A 16,844-nucleotide genomic window follows, 5' to 3' on the forward strand; every position below is an offset into this window, starting at 1 on the left:
ACCAGCAGCTGAGATGAGTCATGACCAGCCGTAATCCATTTTTACTACAAGTTATAAATGTATTTCTGTTACGAAGACCAAACAAAGTGCCCCGTGAAAGTTCTTATACCTGGAATTTAACCAAAGAGAGCTAAGAAAGAGATCATGGGCTCTTCAGAGCAGAACAGCAGCTAAACAGTCAAAGTGCAGTGCCCTGAGCTCTTATCACAAACAGAAACACTCGTGGTGCTGTGGAAATGGGTACAGCTAGACGAAAAAGACTCTTGCAGGTGTTGACAACGTCCATCGAGGCACCACTGTTTTTGGTTTTTGATCCTTCATGAATCAAGGATGTTTGACATTTTGGAAGACTTTGCAAAGGCAGAGAACATGTTGGCTTGTGGACGTGAGAATTATACTCCAACCATCTATTGCCTTTCCTAATCCCTTAATTTCTGTAGAAGCAAGTTTCTTGTTGGGCTTTTAAAACTGTTTCACAGACCCTGAATATATGAGTTTCTGGTTTATACTCAAGATGCAAGTGTGTCCCTAACAGTTGTCTGTCACTCTTGGAGCATCCAACGGGCTCTACTACCTGACACCTCCCTTTGTAAACCAATGTTCACCATCCCCCAAAATTCCTGTCTCAGAAACAAGCCTCTGTCCTCATCAGGGAATCTCTGAGGGCTCCCTCTGAGAAACTATTCTCTCGGTTTCCCAGGAAGCGTCCTAAGTTGCCTTAATGCTCAATATGATGCTTTCCCCTTATCTCAGAAAGACAAGTTAGAGTTAATAAACTGTGACAGTGAGAACTTCACAGCAGGTAATTTTCGGTACTCTTCCTGCCAGAAAGATAAATTTCAAAAGTTACAACAAATGGGACATGTCATGTTTTCAGAATTTCTGGGAAAAAGTGTTCCTGCTTGCTCTTTGAAATTATATAGATAAGAGACTAATTTCACATCAAGCTTGATTCAAATGGGCTGATAGGGTTCTGATTAGATGCCATCCTGGGTTCTTCTCTGCCCAGGAGAAGGTCGCAAATGGTTCAGAGGTTCAAAGCCATCACCTCTTAGAAGCAGACTCCTCATTAAGACCAAAGCTTTTGTCTCCATCTCCAAAACGTTGGGCTGAGGAGTCAGTTTCTGCTCAGATACATAGTTAGAAGAGAGCATTTCAGAAAGGAGAGGCTTGAATCTAGTTGGGCAATATCTACTTTCAAATAATATCATCGGACAAGAATAAAGTGACAGTATAAAATTGTTTGCTTCAAATCTCTTATCGAACTAAAATTCCCACTCCTTTCTTTGTTATAAGAGATCACAAGTAGGCATCAGTCAACAAAAGGAGTCGCCCATGGCCTTGGTAGGTGTCGAAGACAAACTTAATGGGAACAGGTGTGCTTCTTGATTTTCAATAAATGGAGATCACCTTTGTGTTTAATTAACTCTCAGTTCAAACCTCTATCCAATAACTGCCCTCTGTTAGATACATCTTAGGCATTTAGAGTCTAATATTTATTGATCAACATACAGTAGAAGTGGGAGGTCTCTAACTTTTAAAAGCACATAGTGTATGGAGAAATTAGACAAATGTGGGTGTTGGCTCACACATATGTAAGAAATCTGAAAACTGATTGAATTGTTTGTTGTAAATTAATTATAATAAATGAAAGAAATTTATTATTGGAAGATTGAAATTACTATCTTGAATGAATGACCAAGGACAAATGGTGAGGGCATTGGTAAAATAAGAATATGATAAATTATAGGGAGATAAGATGTTTGAGATAGAAGACAGCACGTGAGGCACTCAGAGACAGGACAGGTCAAAATCTGTGGGTAGGAGATGTGATAAATCCGATGAAGTCATTTAAATACTTGTTGGGATTTGCACAAAAGTTTATCAGCAAAATTTTGTGGTGGCTGTTGGGTAAAGGGAGACTGTTATAAGGAGACTGAAAAGATGGGGTTGTTCACTCTCCTGCAAATGTGCGGACTATTTTTTTTCCACTGAGAATAAGATGTTTGGGTTGAGAAGGGGCAGGTGGTTTTCTGTGAGGTTCAGAACAAGCACTTCAGAGGTCGAAGAGTTTCTTGACATCAAGGTGGTTGGGGTTGCTAGATGAGAAAGGAACTCTGTGCTCGGAGCTCATAGTCACTCTCAGGGAAGCACAGACCTGCCAGCATTCTTGGAACTGCACTGCTCCAGGAGGCAGCAGAGGCTACCTGGAGTTTTACAATTTCCACCCTTTTTAGGACTTCACCTCCCCCGGGGTTTGCAGGATCCTCTTCCAGTCTCTCTTCACATCCTGTTCCTCAGGGTGCAGATGAGTAGGTTGAGCAGTGGGGGAGGACACAGTGGACAAAGGACATGAACTTGGCCTGAGTGCCATTGGCAGGGGGCTAGAGGTCCATGTAGATGGCTCCAGAGTACATGAAGACCACCACCAACTGCAGGTGCTGGGTGCCTTTTAGCTTCCTTCAGTTGAAGATAACTTCAGCCCTGGCAATGAATGTGTAGAAGAGCCCAAGCTGGGGAGCCACAAGGGCCAAAGGGGTGGCTCTCACAGCCAGGGACACGTCATTAGCAGCGGTGCCACCACAGGCCAGTTCGATCAGAACAAGCACCTCACAAAAGAAATGGTCAAGTGTGTGGCGACCACAGCAGGGGAGCTGCAGTGTGAATGTGGCTTAGGGCACCGAATTGGCCAGGCCATAGGACCAGTGGCAGATAGCCACACAGAGATCACAGGCCCTGACCCCAGTGGGTGCATTCAGTCCACCCGTTCAGGGGAAGAGGTAGGCCTGTGCGATGCCTACCTCTTCCTGAGGTAGGCCCAGGAAGCAATTGTTTCCTCTGGTCCCCAGAGGCTGGCCAACAGCTGGGCATGACGAAGCAGGTGACACAAAGACCCAGCACAGAGATTGTCCAGGAAGAAGCACAGTGGCGCCTGAGGCCCGGCTCCAGGATGGAGAGAAAGAGGGTGCAGCTGTTTCCCATCACTCAAGGGTATAGGAGACCAGACCAGTGCAAAGAGGTGCCTCTCCAGCCATGGGCAATCTGAGAAGCTAATCAAGACAACACTACTGGGAAACTCACATTTCCTCCTTCCATGGCACCTGCCTTATGTAAGGGTGGGAGGAGAGAGACAAGGTTCGGAGGATAAGCACAGCTTTTGTGTTCCAACACTCCATGGCAACATCCCCCAAACTCCAGCTGTGTTCGTGGGATAATCCCCATGGCTGGTATTGGGCACAGAACCTGGAGAAGAATGCTGAGTCTGAATTTCAGTCACTTAGGACATGGCCACATCACTTAACTCTTCTGTGTCTCAGTTTTCTCATTTTAAAAATGAGAATAAAAAGTCTTTATGTTACATAGTTATTTGAAATTGAAAATTTTATCTATCTCTCTATAATCTATCATCTATATCTATCATCTATCTATCGTCTATCACCTATCTATCATCTATCTATCCATCTATCCATCCATCTATCTGTCTATCTATCTATCTATCTATCTATCTATCTATCTATCTATCATCTGTCTATCTATATCTATCTATCTATCTATCTATCTATCTATCTATCTATCTATCTATCTATCTACCTATCTATCATCTATCATCTATCACCTATCATCTATCTACTACCTTTATGTCTATCATAGGGTAATATTAGCTATATCTAAGTACACCTATATCTATACCCACTCTCCCTCCATTTCTCTCTATTTCTTCCCATTTCTCTCTCCTGTCTCCCCCTCTCATTCCCCTCTTCTCCCCTCTTGGTCTCTGTCTTTCTCATTCACCCCTGTTCCTCTCTCCTAGTCCCTTCATCAGACATGCTGCCCTCATGTCATAAAGAAAGGAACATGGAATCCTTCGAGTCTGGCACATTTTCTGTAAAGTTTATAAAGGAAACACTACCTACTGTTTCCTTCCAGTCCAGTTACATTAAAGACAGTTGGGTGCTCAGTCAGGACAGAGGTCTAGTGTGCTATTACAACCAAGTAACAGTATAGACTCTTGATTGGAGAAGAGGCCATCTAGTGCTAGCTTATTTTGTGCAATCCTTTTTTTTTTATTTTTCTTCTAACTCTCGTCTTCTTAGTTTTCACTGACTTTGTTTTCTTCTTATTCTTTTACTTCTTTCTTCCTTGTTTCACCCTTCCTTCCTTTTTATCTCATCTAAAATATTTTTCTCTGTATTCCCCAAAATTCTTTCCAAAATGGTGCTTTCTCTTATCTATAAGCTATGAATTTTCAAAATGTCTAATTTCATGTCTCTCTCAGACCCCTACCTCTTACAGGAGATTTCTTCTGGAGTGCTCTGCTAATATCCCAAACTTAGCCCTTCCCAAGCTCAGCTCAATGTCTCTCAGTTGTGAGGTTTCCCCTGAATTCTTTTATCATGCTCAATGCAATCACCATCATTCTGCCCCCAACAATGCTGAGTTTTCCTCAAATAGGCCAGTGAAGAGGTTATAGTGTGGTTTTTAAAAGCTCTGTGTATCAGCATGAAAATGCCTTTCTCTCACTAATCTGTTTGTATTTTTTATACTATCTCATTTTAATTTTATACTGCAAAAGTTTACCAAGATGAGTCTTGATACAGAGTAGTCATGTGATAACTGCAAGTGTTACAGATGTTTATCAGACTAACTTTTTTAGGAAGACTCACTGCCTTTTTTTTTTGGAAATAGGATAAATAAGTTTGATTGAAGAGGGAAAGAAACCCTGAGAATCAGAGTGATTGTCTTTAGTTACATCCTGAATTAACGTTTTAATTGCAGTTCCAGACTCGTACTTAAATAGAAACCTTCTGCCCAAGCTTGAGTGTTCGATATTAGTGAAGGATATTAAAAACTAATGATAGCGACTGCATATAATTAGAAATAATACATATTTTTGTGTATCTGTTTCCTCATTCTCCCAGCCCTGGGTTCTATTTATTTATGTTTTAAGTTACCATTTTTTCTGGTGTGTGGTGAGATCTTTTAAGATCTATTCTCTTACAAATTTTTAAGCACAGAACACAGCATTGTTAGGTATACTGGCAATGTTGTGCATCAGATTTCCAGAAATTATTTATCTTCCAACTGGCAGTTTGTACTTTCTAACCAGCATCTCCTCATTTTCCCCACCCACAAGCCCCTGTAACCACCATTCTATTCTCCGTTTCTATGAATTTGACATCTTAAAGTGAAATAATTAATATTTTTTTCTGTTTGACTTATTTCACTTAGCCTGATGCCTTGAAGATTCATCTATGTTGCTTCAAATGGCAAGATTTTCTTATTTTTCATTGCTGAATAATATTCTCTCATACATAAATCTCAATATATACATTTTCTTTATCTAATCATCCATTAATGAACACTTAGGGTGTTTCCATACCTTGGCTACTGTGAATAATGCTGCAATAAATATGAGAGTGTGGATATCTCTTTGAGATAGTGATTTTATTTCCTTTGGATAAATATCCAGAAGTGGAATTGCTGGGTCATAAGATAGTTCTATTTTTAATTTTTTGAGGAACCTGCACACTGTTTCCCACACTGGCTGTACCAATTCACATTTCCACCAACAGGGCACAAGGGCTCCCATCCTCGCCGACACTTCTTATCTCTTGTCTTTTTGATCAGAGCCATTCTGATAGGCGTGAGGTGATATTGTAGTTTTGATTTGCATTTCCCTGATGAGTAGTGATGTTGAGCACCTATATTTTATTTTTGATATGGCAGATTTGTTCTTTTACTCTCTTCTTCTAAACTGTTAGCCACGTGACATGAATTATGTGTGTCCCTTCCGCTTTCACATAATTTGTTTTACTAACTAACTAACTAACTAACTAACTAACTAACTAACTAACTAACTAAATGTAAGCTTGCTTTCGTGAATTTCTCACACTTCCATGGAGATAAACATTTTCTTGTATTTTGATTAAGACAATGTCTTAAAGAATCAATTTTTACCTTCCATGCTTAGAAGTAAAGATTGCCTGCACAGAAGGCAATTCTCCATAGACATAGGCAGACACATTTTACAACCCTGGTCAAGGTCTCTATTTGACAACAGTACTATTGTCATGATTGTTTGGCACTCCCCATGACACTTTTATCTTTTGCATGAAAACTTGTATGGCGTGAGCAGTAAATTGGCTTTTTCTAAATACTACATTATCACCTTTATTGTATCATCTTTCTCTCTCTTCCCCTTATTCTTTTTTCTATTCTTTTCATCTCAGTTTTTTGTTGTTGTTTTTTTTACCTTTTTCTATAAAATATGAAGTTTGGCTACACTGTAAATACTTCAAATTTTGAAGGATATTTTATCTCCCAAATAAGAAAAGTATACATAAACTGGGTTTAATAAAACTTATACCAGAAGTTGAAAAAATATTTTTATGGAGGCTGAGAAAGAAGCTGAGTTAAAGTTTTGGAAAATGCTAAAAGTTATAATATTATTTATATTTATCTTTGAAATAAAAATATACAATGAAGTAATAGAATCACTTTTAAATACAATCAATCTTATTTGGAAATAAATGAGTTTGAGGAGGGACAATTTCAGCACCTTATTGTCAAACAACTAGGAATGAGTACCTTGGATTTTGACATGTTTAATTTTTTAGAATCATAGATATTATAGCACAGTATATTGGATTATCTTGCAAAAGTCCACAATTGTGGACAATTCTTGAGGATCAGAAAAAGTACCACTAGGTAAGAGGGACAATTATTATGCCAAGTTTCAAAATGATAGAAAGCAGAATCCCAGGATTAGATATTATTGATCTTGATGACCAATCCTGGAAATATCTAAAGGAGATTATTAAATAGTTTGTAAGCATTTTGAGAAAATGTGATCAGTAGTAGTAAATACAGGTTAATTTTAATAAAACATGAAAAAATATTTTGGATGTTGATTAGGGGGTGGGCATGGGTGGCACATCTAGGGTAGAGAGGTGAGAAAAGTATTTTTGAGTAGAGTAAATATTTCTGAATCTGCATTCTGTCAGTCACAGATTCTGTGAAATGAGGACTTGAGCGAGGAATATTAGCACTTGGAACCTCAGTCTTCTTGTGTAAGAATGCAAGAAATAATGTTGACCTCTCAGGGTTTGGAGAGGATCGAATGCCCTAAAAATATGTATGGGAATAGAAGGCATACTGAAAACGATAATTTCTTCATTTTTGAAATGATTGTCTTACTAAATAATAATGATAAACAAACAAATATAAAGCAAAACACAATAGCACACAAGAGTCAGGATGGGAAAATCAGCAGTTTTGTTGTCGTGGTGCAAATTCTGCCTCTTTAACAATTATAGAGCCCTATACAGATTAGTTAGCTTCCATTTCCTCATCTCTAGGTCAGGAATTATCGCACTTAATTCAACATTATTTGCAGAGTAAATTGGTGCAAAATAAATGGTTAATATATGTAGCCTGGCTTCTCCCACACATTTTACCTTGAGGCGAAAGAAAGGGATATATGGAGAGGCAAGGAGCTAGCACTTGGAGTGTTAAGACCTAGTTGGAAAGATACAGTTTCTCTCTTCAGGGGGTCTCAGGTTCCTTAGAGAGAGGGGCAGAACCCACCTGAGGTCAGTCACAAAAAGAGAGCTTGCTTACATTAGAGGGACCACCTGTCATTTATTCTCTGGAGTCCTCTGAGACCCGAGCTACTTCATGTAGATAATTAATTCAGGGGTTAAGTGTGTAGAAAGGAATATTCTAGAGAGATTTCTACTCCTTCTAATTGATCATCTTTAGAATATTTTTTTTGCCCCGGGGGAATATACCTGCGTGAGCCCAGGGAAAGGCCCTGAGACAATGAAATTGTCATAGAACAGGATTAGAGTCTCTGGCCACATGAAGTTGTTTTCATGGTCTTTCTATCAAAGAATGTACATAGGGACAGAGCGATGTCCATTATAGGGAAGTCTTTGTTTAAAAAAAAGCATGTGGCTAATTCCATGTGAAGCAGTATATATTAAACATAAACTCATTACTTCTGTAGAAAATTGAGCAGCTCTTTAGGTAAATTGATTTATATTTTCTTGCCCTGAAGAAGATTTACAGTAGCTCTATGGAATATGTATTTCACAATACTGTTCTTGAAATTTTCTCTTTCCATACCATAAAACCATTATCTTATTCTTTGCATGTTGCTATCATCAGTACCCTCAGAGAACTTCAGAGAAGATAAAGCTGACTGGCTTGGTTTTGGACACTTTGCTGATTGCAGAGACTTGGGGGCTGGTGACAAGCTGATGCAAGCCTAGCTGGGAGAGAGGACTGTCACGATGCTTTTACAGTTGAGCCTCAGCACACATTTAAAAAAATTGTGCTGAGAGACATCCATTCAGTTGAAGGGCTGAAGATAGCAGATAGGTAAACACTGTGCTTACCTCCTCCCGTGACTGTACCAAAATTACAACTAAATTATAGAACAATCAGCCTGGAGAACCATCTGAAATCTAGCTGAACAGAAATCCTACAACTGGGATGTACAAAGAAGCCACCTTAAGACTGGTAGGGGGGACAGAGACACAAAATGCGCTGGTCTCACACCTGAATGTGGTGGTTTAGAAATGGGGGGAATATCTCGATTATGGCAGTACCCCCAAGGAGTGAGGGGTCCCAGTCCCACACCAGGCTCCCTGGAACACCAATTCCAGGAAGAGAAGGCCCTACAACTGCTGGCTATGAAAACCAGAGGGGATTCCATTTCTCTGGGTGAGATGGAAGACTGAGGGAAAGCTAGGCATCCTCTTAAAGGGCTCACACACAGACATTCTCACTTACAGACATTTACACAGTGCTGTGTTGGAGGGATGGCAGCTTGGAAGATGCCAGACAAATACAGGGAGAATTTGAGTTGTGTGGCTTCATGGTAAGTGCTGAAGGGAGACCTGCCATGGTCCCAGTGTTGAGACCACCTCCACACGGCCAAATCTGAGTTTGCACTGGCCTTGTGAACTCCACTTGCTACACCTGATGACTCCCTGGGATGCTTCCTCTACAACTCATGAAATGCCAGAGGCTTTTTTTTTGGTGGCAGGGAGCAATCTACTAGATGCAGAGTTCAAAACACTGGTTGTAAAGATGCTCATGAACTTAAGAAAAGAGTAGATGAACTCAGTGAGAACTTTAACAGAAAGATAGAAAACATAAAAAGGAATCAGTCAGAAATAAAGAACACCTTAAGTGGATTAATAGTAGATTAGATGAAACAGAGGATTGAATCAGCTATTTAGAAGATAAAGTAGCAGAAAATACTCCATTAGAAAGCAACAAGTTAAAAGAATCCAAAAAAAGTGAAGATAGTTTAAGGGGCATCTGAGACAACATCAAGCATAACAACATTTGCATCATAGGGGTACCAGAAGAAGAAAAGAGAGAGAGGATGAAATTGAAAACCTATTTGAAGAAACAATAACTAAAAACTTCCCTAACCAGGAGAAAAAAGTAGATATACAAGCCCAAACAAGATGAACCCAAAGAGGCCCACACCAAGACACATCATAATTAAAATGCCAAAGGTTAAAGACAAGAATATTGAAAGCAGCAAGAACGAAGCAATTAGTTACCTACAAGGGAGCTCCCATAAAACTTTAGGTGATTCTCAATAATGATTATTCTGTAGTTAAGTTCTAATTTTAATGTGGTCAAGTGTTAACTGTAATACCTGAAACTGTAGAACTTCTATAAGAAAATACAGGGGAAAGCTTCTTGATATTGGTCTTGTCAATGAATTTTTGGATGTGACACCAAAAACATAGGCAACAAAGGCAAAAATCAACAAGTGGGACTATATCAAACTAACAAAATATCTGTATAAAAAGGAACAATAAAAAAATGAAGAAGCAATCTATGTAATGGGATAAAATATTTGCAAACTATGTATCTGATAAGGAGTTAATATCCAAAATATATAAGGAACTCATATCACTCAATAGTAAAATACAAAAATTTGATTAAAACATGGGCAGAGGACTTAAATAGACAATTTTCCAAGAAGACACCTAAATGGCAAACAAGTGTATGAAAAGATGTTCAAAATCAATAATCATCAGGGAAATAAAATTCAAAATAAAACAGAAACAAAGTCATAGATATAAAGAACATTTCGATGGTTTCCAAATGAAAGGAGGGTTATGGGTAAAACGGTAAAAAAAGGAAAGAAATTAAGTTGTGCAAATTCCAGTTATAAAAACAATCATGGGAATGTAAAGTACAGCACAGGGAATATAGTCAATAATATTGCAATAACTTTGGAGTTGGTTGTGTGCTACACTTATTGAGGTGATCACTTCATAAGTTACGTAAATACCTAATCACTATGCTGTACACCTGAAACTAATATAATATTGTATATCAACTGTAATTGAAAAATACAAAATTATTTAATGAAACAATGAGATATCATCTCACACCTTCAAATGGCTGTTATCAAATAGTCAAGAGATAATAAATATTGTCAAGGCTGTGAAGAAATGGAACCCTTGTGAACTGTTGATGGGACTTTAAATTTGTTTAGTCTCTATGGAAAAGTGCGTGGAGATTCCTTAAAAAAATTAAACGTAGGACTACCATATAATCTAGTAATTCCATACCTGTGTATATATCTGAAGGAAACGAAGTCACTGTTTCAAAGAGATATCTACATGCTTGTATTTATTGCAGCATTATTTATGATAGCCAAGACATGTAAACAACCTAAGTGTCTATCAATGGATAAATGGAGACAATGTTCTCTTAACAATATGTCTTGAAGAGCTGGTGGATTTAGTTTTTATGAAGTCCAATGTATGAACTTTTTTTTAAATGAATTATTCTTTTGGTGTGCCGCGTCCAGCAAGTGATAAATCCTGCCATGTCCAGCGTGGCTCTGGAAAATATACCTGAGTGGGAACGGTGGGAGATGAAGAAAAAAAAGAAGACAGAAAGCTGGGATTAGGAGGTCCACTGTCCACTGATGGTGGAGCAGTGGTACAGTTTTATTTTTCCAAGCCTCTTTTATACAAGAGCACATAATTGCTGGCTAAGATAAGATTATCTTTTGCACAATCACCCAACCCCTGCTATGATCTATTGTAGTTCCGTCTACTTGAGGCTATGAGTGTATTTCCCTGTCTTGGTCTTCTCCCTTCTGGAAAGAACTAGAGTGAGGATTTTGCTGTGAGCTTCAGGGTAGCAAAGAACCTTGTTTCTGCACCTTCGTCCCCTTGTATATGAATGTGTAATTGTCTCCCTGATAGTGCGATTAGGGTTTGGACCCTTTAGGGCACCAGAGTGACAGAGTTCCCAGCACTCAGAGGCACCTTAACTGCATTTGGGAGCAGAGCCACCACATCCAGGTCAGAAGCAATTGAATGCACCAACTCTAACGACGTGGATGTGAGACAGGTGAGTTAGGAGAGGTTTCGGTCCACCTGTCCCCCACCCCATTCCTAGCTGGGCCAGTCCTGGGATCCCCCACCCATGATGCATATTCATCAGGTTACCATTTCTAAGCTCCCCATGAACCCATAGGCAATCTGAACAGGAAACGGGTGTGTTCTCCTTCTGAAGGGTGACAAAGCAAGTACTGCGCACCCCCCACATCCCACTACCCAACCCTCTCACCGACCCCCTGCTACCACCACATTGAGAGTGACGGCCAGCTACCCTCACAGGCACTCAGCTGGTGGGGGTTACTGTTAGGCCTGTATGTGCACATTAGGGATGACGCTAATGGTCACCTTTAAACCAGGGCACATAGATGGGAGCAGATGAGAAGGGCAGGTGAACCCAGCACTGAGCCACTGGCTAGGATGGCCTTTATGAGGCTCGCTGGGGCCTAAGGCTGCCATGCCAGGCTGGGCTAAGCTTCTACCGCTCTGTCACTGAGCTCGTCCATCTCCAGCCTGGAGACCCGCGTGCTCGGCCGCTGCAAGGTTGCCTCTAACCGCAGGTCCCTGAACCCCACGGAAGGTTTAATGTTTTGTAAATGCATAGAGGGATGGTTTAGATATGCTGTACACCTGAGATGGACACAAAATAGCCCTACTGCCCGGCGTTGTTAAACCCTTTTGGTGAGCAGGAGGAGCGCTTGGGCCAATTCTCTGTGTGGCTTGGTGCAAGTTTGGGCACAACCCTCAGCCAAAGGATGACACCCATGCATCAGCCTGACCACAGGCCTCAGGCCAGGGTTTCCACAATCAGCACACGCTGTGTCCAGTGTTGCATGGAAGTCGCTGCAGAGGTTTGAATGGCTCCATTCCTTTTCAATTTCCATTTTCAATAGCTCTATTTCTTGCAATTTCCTGCCTCTGAACCAAGGACATGAGCTGAAATACATGAAAAACCAGAGCAATGATTTGAACTTGAATAGATAGATGCGATAAATATGCAATTTTGGTGGAGGAGTCAGGGCATAAGTGGCATTCGCATGTTACTAAGCAATTTGTGTAGCCCTTGCTGCTGCTTATGGGGCCCTTTCATTGATTCTCTTAAACTTGGGTGAAAGCCCTTGACAGGCCTGTGGGTAAAGGGCAGCTGTTCTTCACAGCCAACCCCAGTGAGTCTGTGTGTGGGTGGCTCCCTTTCCAGGGTTCTGTTGACCTAGCGAGGTCGGACAATCTGCGGAACTTGACTGGCCACTTATGGCCACTCCCTGCCTCCTTTGTCTTTTCATGGGCTCTGCTGAGGGTCCTGTGCTTGGAGCAGTGAAAAGGAATACACAGAATTTTCGCCTGTAATTCCAGCTGGATAGAGTTCAGGCTAACGTGCGGTGACAGCAGCCACACAGAGATGCATGTACTCTTGTGTGTTGTCAGAATGCTATCTGCTATCGCTACAGCTGATCCAAGCCTGCATAAGCACTGGTGTAGCAGAGCAGAGCCCCGCTGAAGCCTTTTGCATATACTGCAGACTGTACAGCGCTGCAAAAGTCCAGGGCATGTGCCTGATGTCTCAGTCACACAGACACGCAAGGCCTAGGTGGGCTGCCCAGAGAATCTAGCCACCTTTCCAACTTGTGCAAGAAAAAAGCAGGATATAGGCAGGTAAACTGGATTACAGGCAATATGTCTGTAGATGTGTTTTTAATAGAGGCAGAAACATCACTGAGCTCAACTCTTTCTTTTCTCGTCAAGAGGTATTGTGTTCAATCTCAATAAATTCACATATTATTAATGAATGGCTTGACATCATGTGCATTTGTAGATCCCTTGAGCGTCACATGAATTTAGTCCTTTGTGCCTTTTCATGTACTATTTCCCCTTCTTGAAACATATTTTGCTCAATCTACCACTGCTAAAATTCTTACTTATTTGGAAAACAACCAAAAAAAAATCTTTTCTTCTTTCAGGTACTGCAGTTTTCTCTAATACAAGCTCTTTTATATATAAAAGCTCTTCCCTAATATAAGAGAGGAGAGGAGGCATCTGAAAAATGCAAAGGCAAGGACTTGCAGAAATGACCAACTCAGCCGGTTATAGATTGACCGTACCCTATAGATCTCTAAATGGCCTTCTGGAAACTCTTGCACCATCTACAAGATAAACAACCTGTAAATAGATAGGACCAGTGGTCTTGGAATTCCTTCCCTCTTGCAGCCCCCACCTGAAACTCCCCTTGCCCATCCTGAGTCATGAGGAGCACGTAAAACCTCAGACGAAGGAATCACACGCCCCTTGCATGGACACTGCAAAGGTATATAAACTGTAAGAAATCTAACCAGGGCAAGCTTGTGCTTTGGCGTTGTTAAGCCCCATGTGCTCCACCGGCTAATAAATTCTCCTTCCTCTGATAAAGTTGTCTGAGTGTCCAATTTCCTCCCTCAGATGTCACTTCCTGCAACAGATTTCTTGTGCATTGGCCAGGAAGAATGGAGGAACGGCGCCCGCATTTCGCAGACTTCAGGTAACCCACTGGAGAAACCCTAACCTGCCCTATAGACACAACCACTGAGTGTGCACCAGAGATTACCCTGTGTGGACACCTCACAGGACGGAAGGGGAAACCTCATCTGCCAGTCCCTGCAAGGATCGGACAATGGAGGAATGAGAAAACTAGGATGCATCAGGGCCACGGTAAGGAAAAAACAGGTGAAGGGTAGCTAGCTGAGGTCCTGGCCCATGGGGTCAAAAGGGAGTCAGATCATCTCCCAAGGTCACCCAAGTACTCTACATTTGTTAGAGGAAACTGTGACCTCTAGGTATATAGGGCGGAAGGTGGAATGTGTTTGGTTAACAGTGAGAAAAAGGGAGGCCCAATTACCCTCCGGAGAGTAACCAAGCGTCCTCAACAGGTTAAGAGGAGTGACTGCTTACTCTCCACAGGACAGGTTAAGGAATGATGGGAGGTTGTATGAAAGAGAGTGAGTGCTGAGTGACTGAGACATGGCCTTGCTGTAAAGTGAGAGTTGAGCCTCTATCCATGGTTCTATGGTGAACCTCATATGGCTTAGGGTGGTGTCACTGGATCTCTATGAGGAGTCGACTCCAGTGATCTGAGTCAGGGGTTTACACCGACCCACCAATTGCTAAGAGGCGCTTGAAAGATCTCTGCAAGGGGATCGGCCAGAGATGGGCAAAGCAAGTGACGTTTCCCTTCAAAGTTTCCCCGATCTTATCCTCCAACCCTCCATGTGGCTAGGTTGCTATTTGTCATGAAAGGCATGGGGGGTACACAGGGAAAGCCTACTCCCCTGGCCACGATAGTCAAGAATTTCAAAAAGCGTTATTCAGGAGATTATGGAGTTAAACTCACCCTATAGAAACTCCACACCCTTTGTGAGATTAACTGGCCCTCTTTTGGTATTACATGGCCGGTAGAGGGAGCTCCTAGTCTTCAGTTAGAAGAGGACACAGGTCAGGGTCTTCCCAGTGGAGGAAGAAATCAGAGTGCCCAGTGGGGAAAAACAAAGATCAGGGCCTTCCAAAAAGGGGGAAGGCAATGTTTTAACCTGGTGTGTAAATGAATGAGCGAATGAGCGACCTGACCGACTTCACTCAGTCAGGTATAAATTTGTGGCTCCATGGCTGGGCACCCCTAAGTTCTCTTAAAGGCTACTGAGTCCAAGTGGGCTCATCTGCGGTTCCGTAGTGTACGGCATACAGTCTATGGAGGCATTGGACAAGTGTCTGATCATAAGTCACAAAGCTGAGTCCGCTACAGCCAAGCATCACCTAAACTCCTTCAGGACGCGGCCAGATGAGGACCTGAATGGTCTCCTCTCTGGAGGAGGCACCCAACCTTGTTTATTCTTGTGTCACCAACACAGGGTGGGATATACGGGGGTGGGGGGTAAGGGGGACAATTAATTACCGATTCGGCTTAAGAATTGTCTATCTCCAAATGACCCTTTTGACGTAGGGGCCCTCTGTCAAATTGTTTTCTTGAAATTTTAAGGTTTATTTTCCCGCTCCATTAGGAAGCTCCCTAAGGCAAATATGGAGGGAGGTTCCTCTAAGCCAACTGTCTTAAATTGTATGTTGAAAAATTTTAAGAAAGGCTTCTCAAGGGATTACAGGGTCAAGCTGACCCTAGGAAAACTTTGTACTCTTTGTGAGCTTGAGTGGCCCGCCTATGGGGTAAGATGGCCTTCGGAAGAAGCCCTGGACCTCCCCACTGTTAGAGCTGTGTACTGGGTAGTGACAGGCACCCCTGGACATCCAGTCCAGTTTCCATACATAGACTTGCAAATCGCTACTGTAGTGCCCCCTTGGGCCCAGTTCTGCGCAAATAGGCAGGGACAGCGTCTACTTGTGGCTCCACCGACTCGGGGATAGAACAAAGAAGAGCCAGCAAAAAATATCCAATTTATTTAGTCACCTGCTGTACAATCATTGAAAAGGACTGCATTCTAGCAGCAGCTGTCAGGAGGCAGATGAGGCCTTTGTTAGGAACCCCCAGGGCCATGCCCCTGCAACAGAGGTAGTACCTTTAGCTGATTCTGATTGGAATTATAATACCCAAGAGGAAATGGCCAGATGCACCAAATTTCTAGAGGCCCTCATGGAGGGAATGAAAAAAAAGGAATACAAAAGCCACGAACTATGAGAAGCTTAGAACCATTACTCAAGAAAAGGATGAGAACTCTGCCAGCTTTTAACTGGCTAAAAGAATCCTTTAGGAGATTTACTAATGCAGACCTCATTTCTCCTGCAGGGTTAGCTTTGTTAGGCCAGCATTTTATTAGCCAGTCAGCCCCTGGTATCAGACTCAAGCTTCAAAAGCTGCAAATGAGGCCACAAACTAACCAAAATCAATTACTATATATGGCTTCATGGTCTGGATCTTGAAGAGGGAAAAAGAAAACAGAATAAAGATAAACAACAAGCCAGGATTATGGCTGTTGCAATTGGCCAGGCCCTTGATACCCGACAAGCATCTTTTAAGAGACTGAGGAATAAGAAGACATTGAATTCTTGCTTCAAATGCAAGAAAGTAGGACATTGGGCAAAGAACTGTACCAAAAAGCCCTTAAGCCCTTGATGTACATGCAGAGAAACTGGTACTAATCCCTGGCATTGGAGAATTGACTGTCCACGCTCCCAGAGAGAAGGGTGGCTAGCTAATGCCCTAGTAGCACAGGTCCGGGAACTGTGTGACTGAAGGGGCCCAGGGCCATTCTAGCCACCCCTGTCTAGGAATATAGTCATCACTACTAAAGAACCCAGGTAACTCTGGACATAATGGGTAAGCAAATTATATTTCTTTTAGATATAGGGGCAGCTGATTCTGTTCTTGTATTTGCAGGAAGACCCTCCTCATGAACTATGATTATCACAGGAGTAGAAGAGGAAGGCAAGGTCAACCATTTTACTCCACTACCTACCTGACAATTGGGAGATTAGATCTTT

The 16,844-nt window shown here is 41.8% G+C and overlaps 1 protein-coding gene across 1 annotated transcript in view; it reads left to right on the forward strand.

Annotated features, from left to right (window-relative positions):
- The first annotated feature begins 1,335 nt into the window (after positions 1 to 1,335).
- The window catches only part of LOC102884361 (putative olfactory receptor 2W5), a 20,058-nt gene continuing 4,549 nt past the window's right edge, over positions 1,336 to 16,844 (forward strand). Inside the window, 3 exon segments of the mRNA XM_015597899.1 lie at positions 1,336 to 1,344; positions 2,457 to 2,780; positions 11,278 to 11,400. Of these exon segments, the coding sequence (XP_015453385.1) occupies positions 1,336 to 1,344; positions 2,457 to 2,780; positions 11,278 to 11,400 (456 nt within the window).

The sequence above is a fragment of the Pteropus alecto genome, unplaced genomic scaffold (genome assembly GCF_000325575.1).
Source record: "Pteropus alecto unplaced genomic scaffold, ASM32557v1 scaffold159, whole genome shotgun sequence".
In the NCBI taxonomy this organism is placed as follows: domain Eukaryota; kingdom Metazoa; phylum Chordata; class Mammalia; order Chiroptera; family Pteropodidae; genus Pteropus; species Pteropus alecto.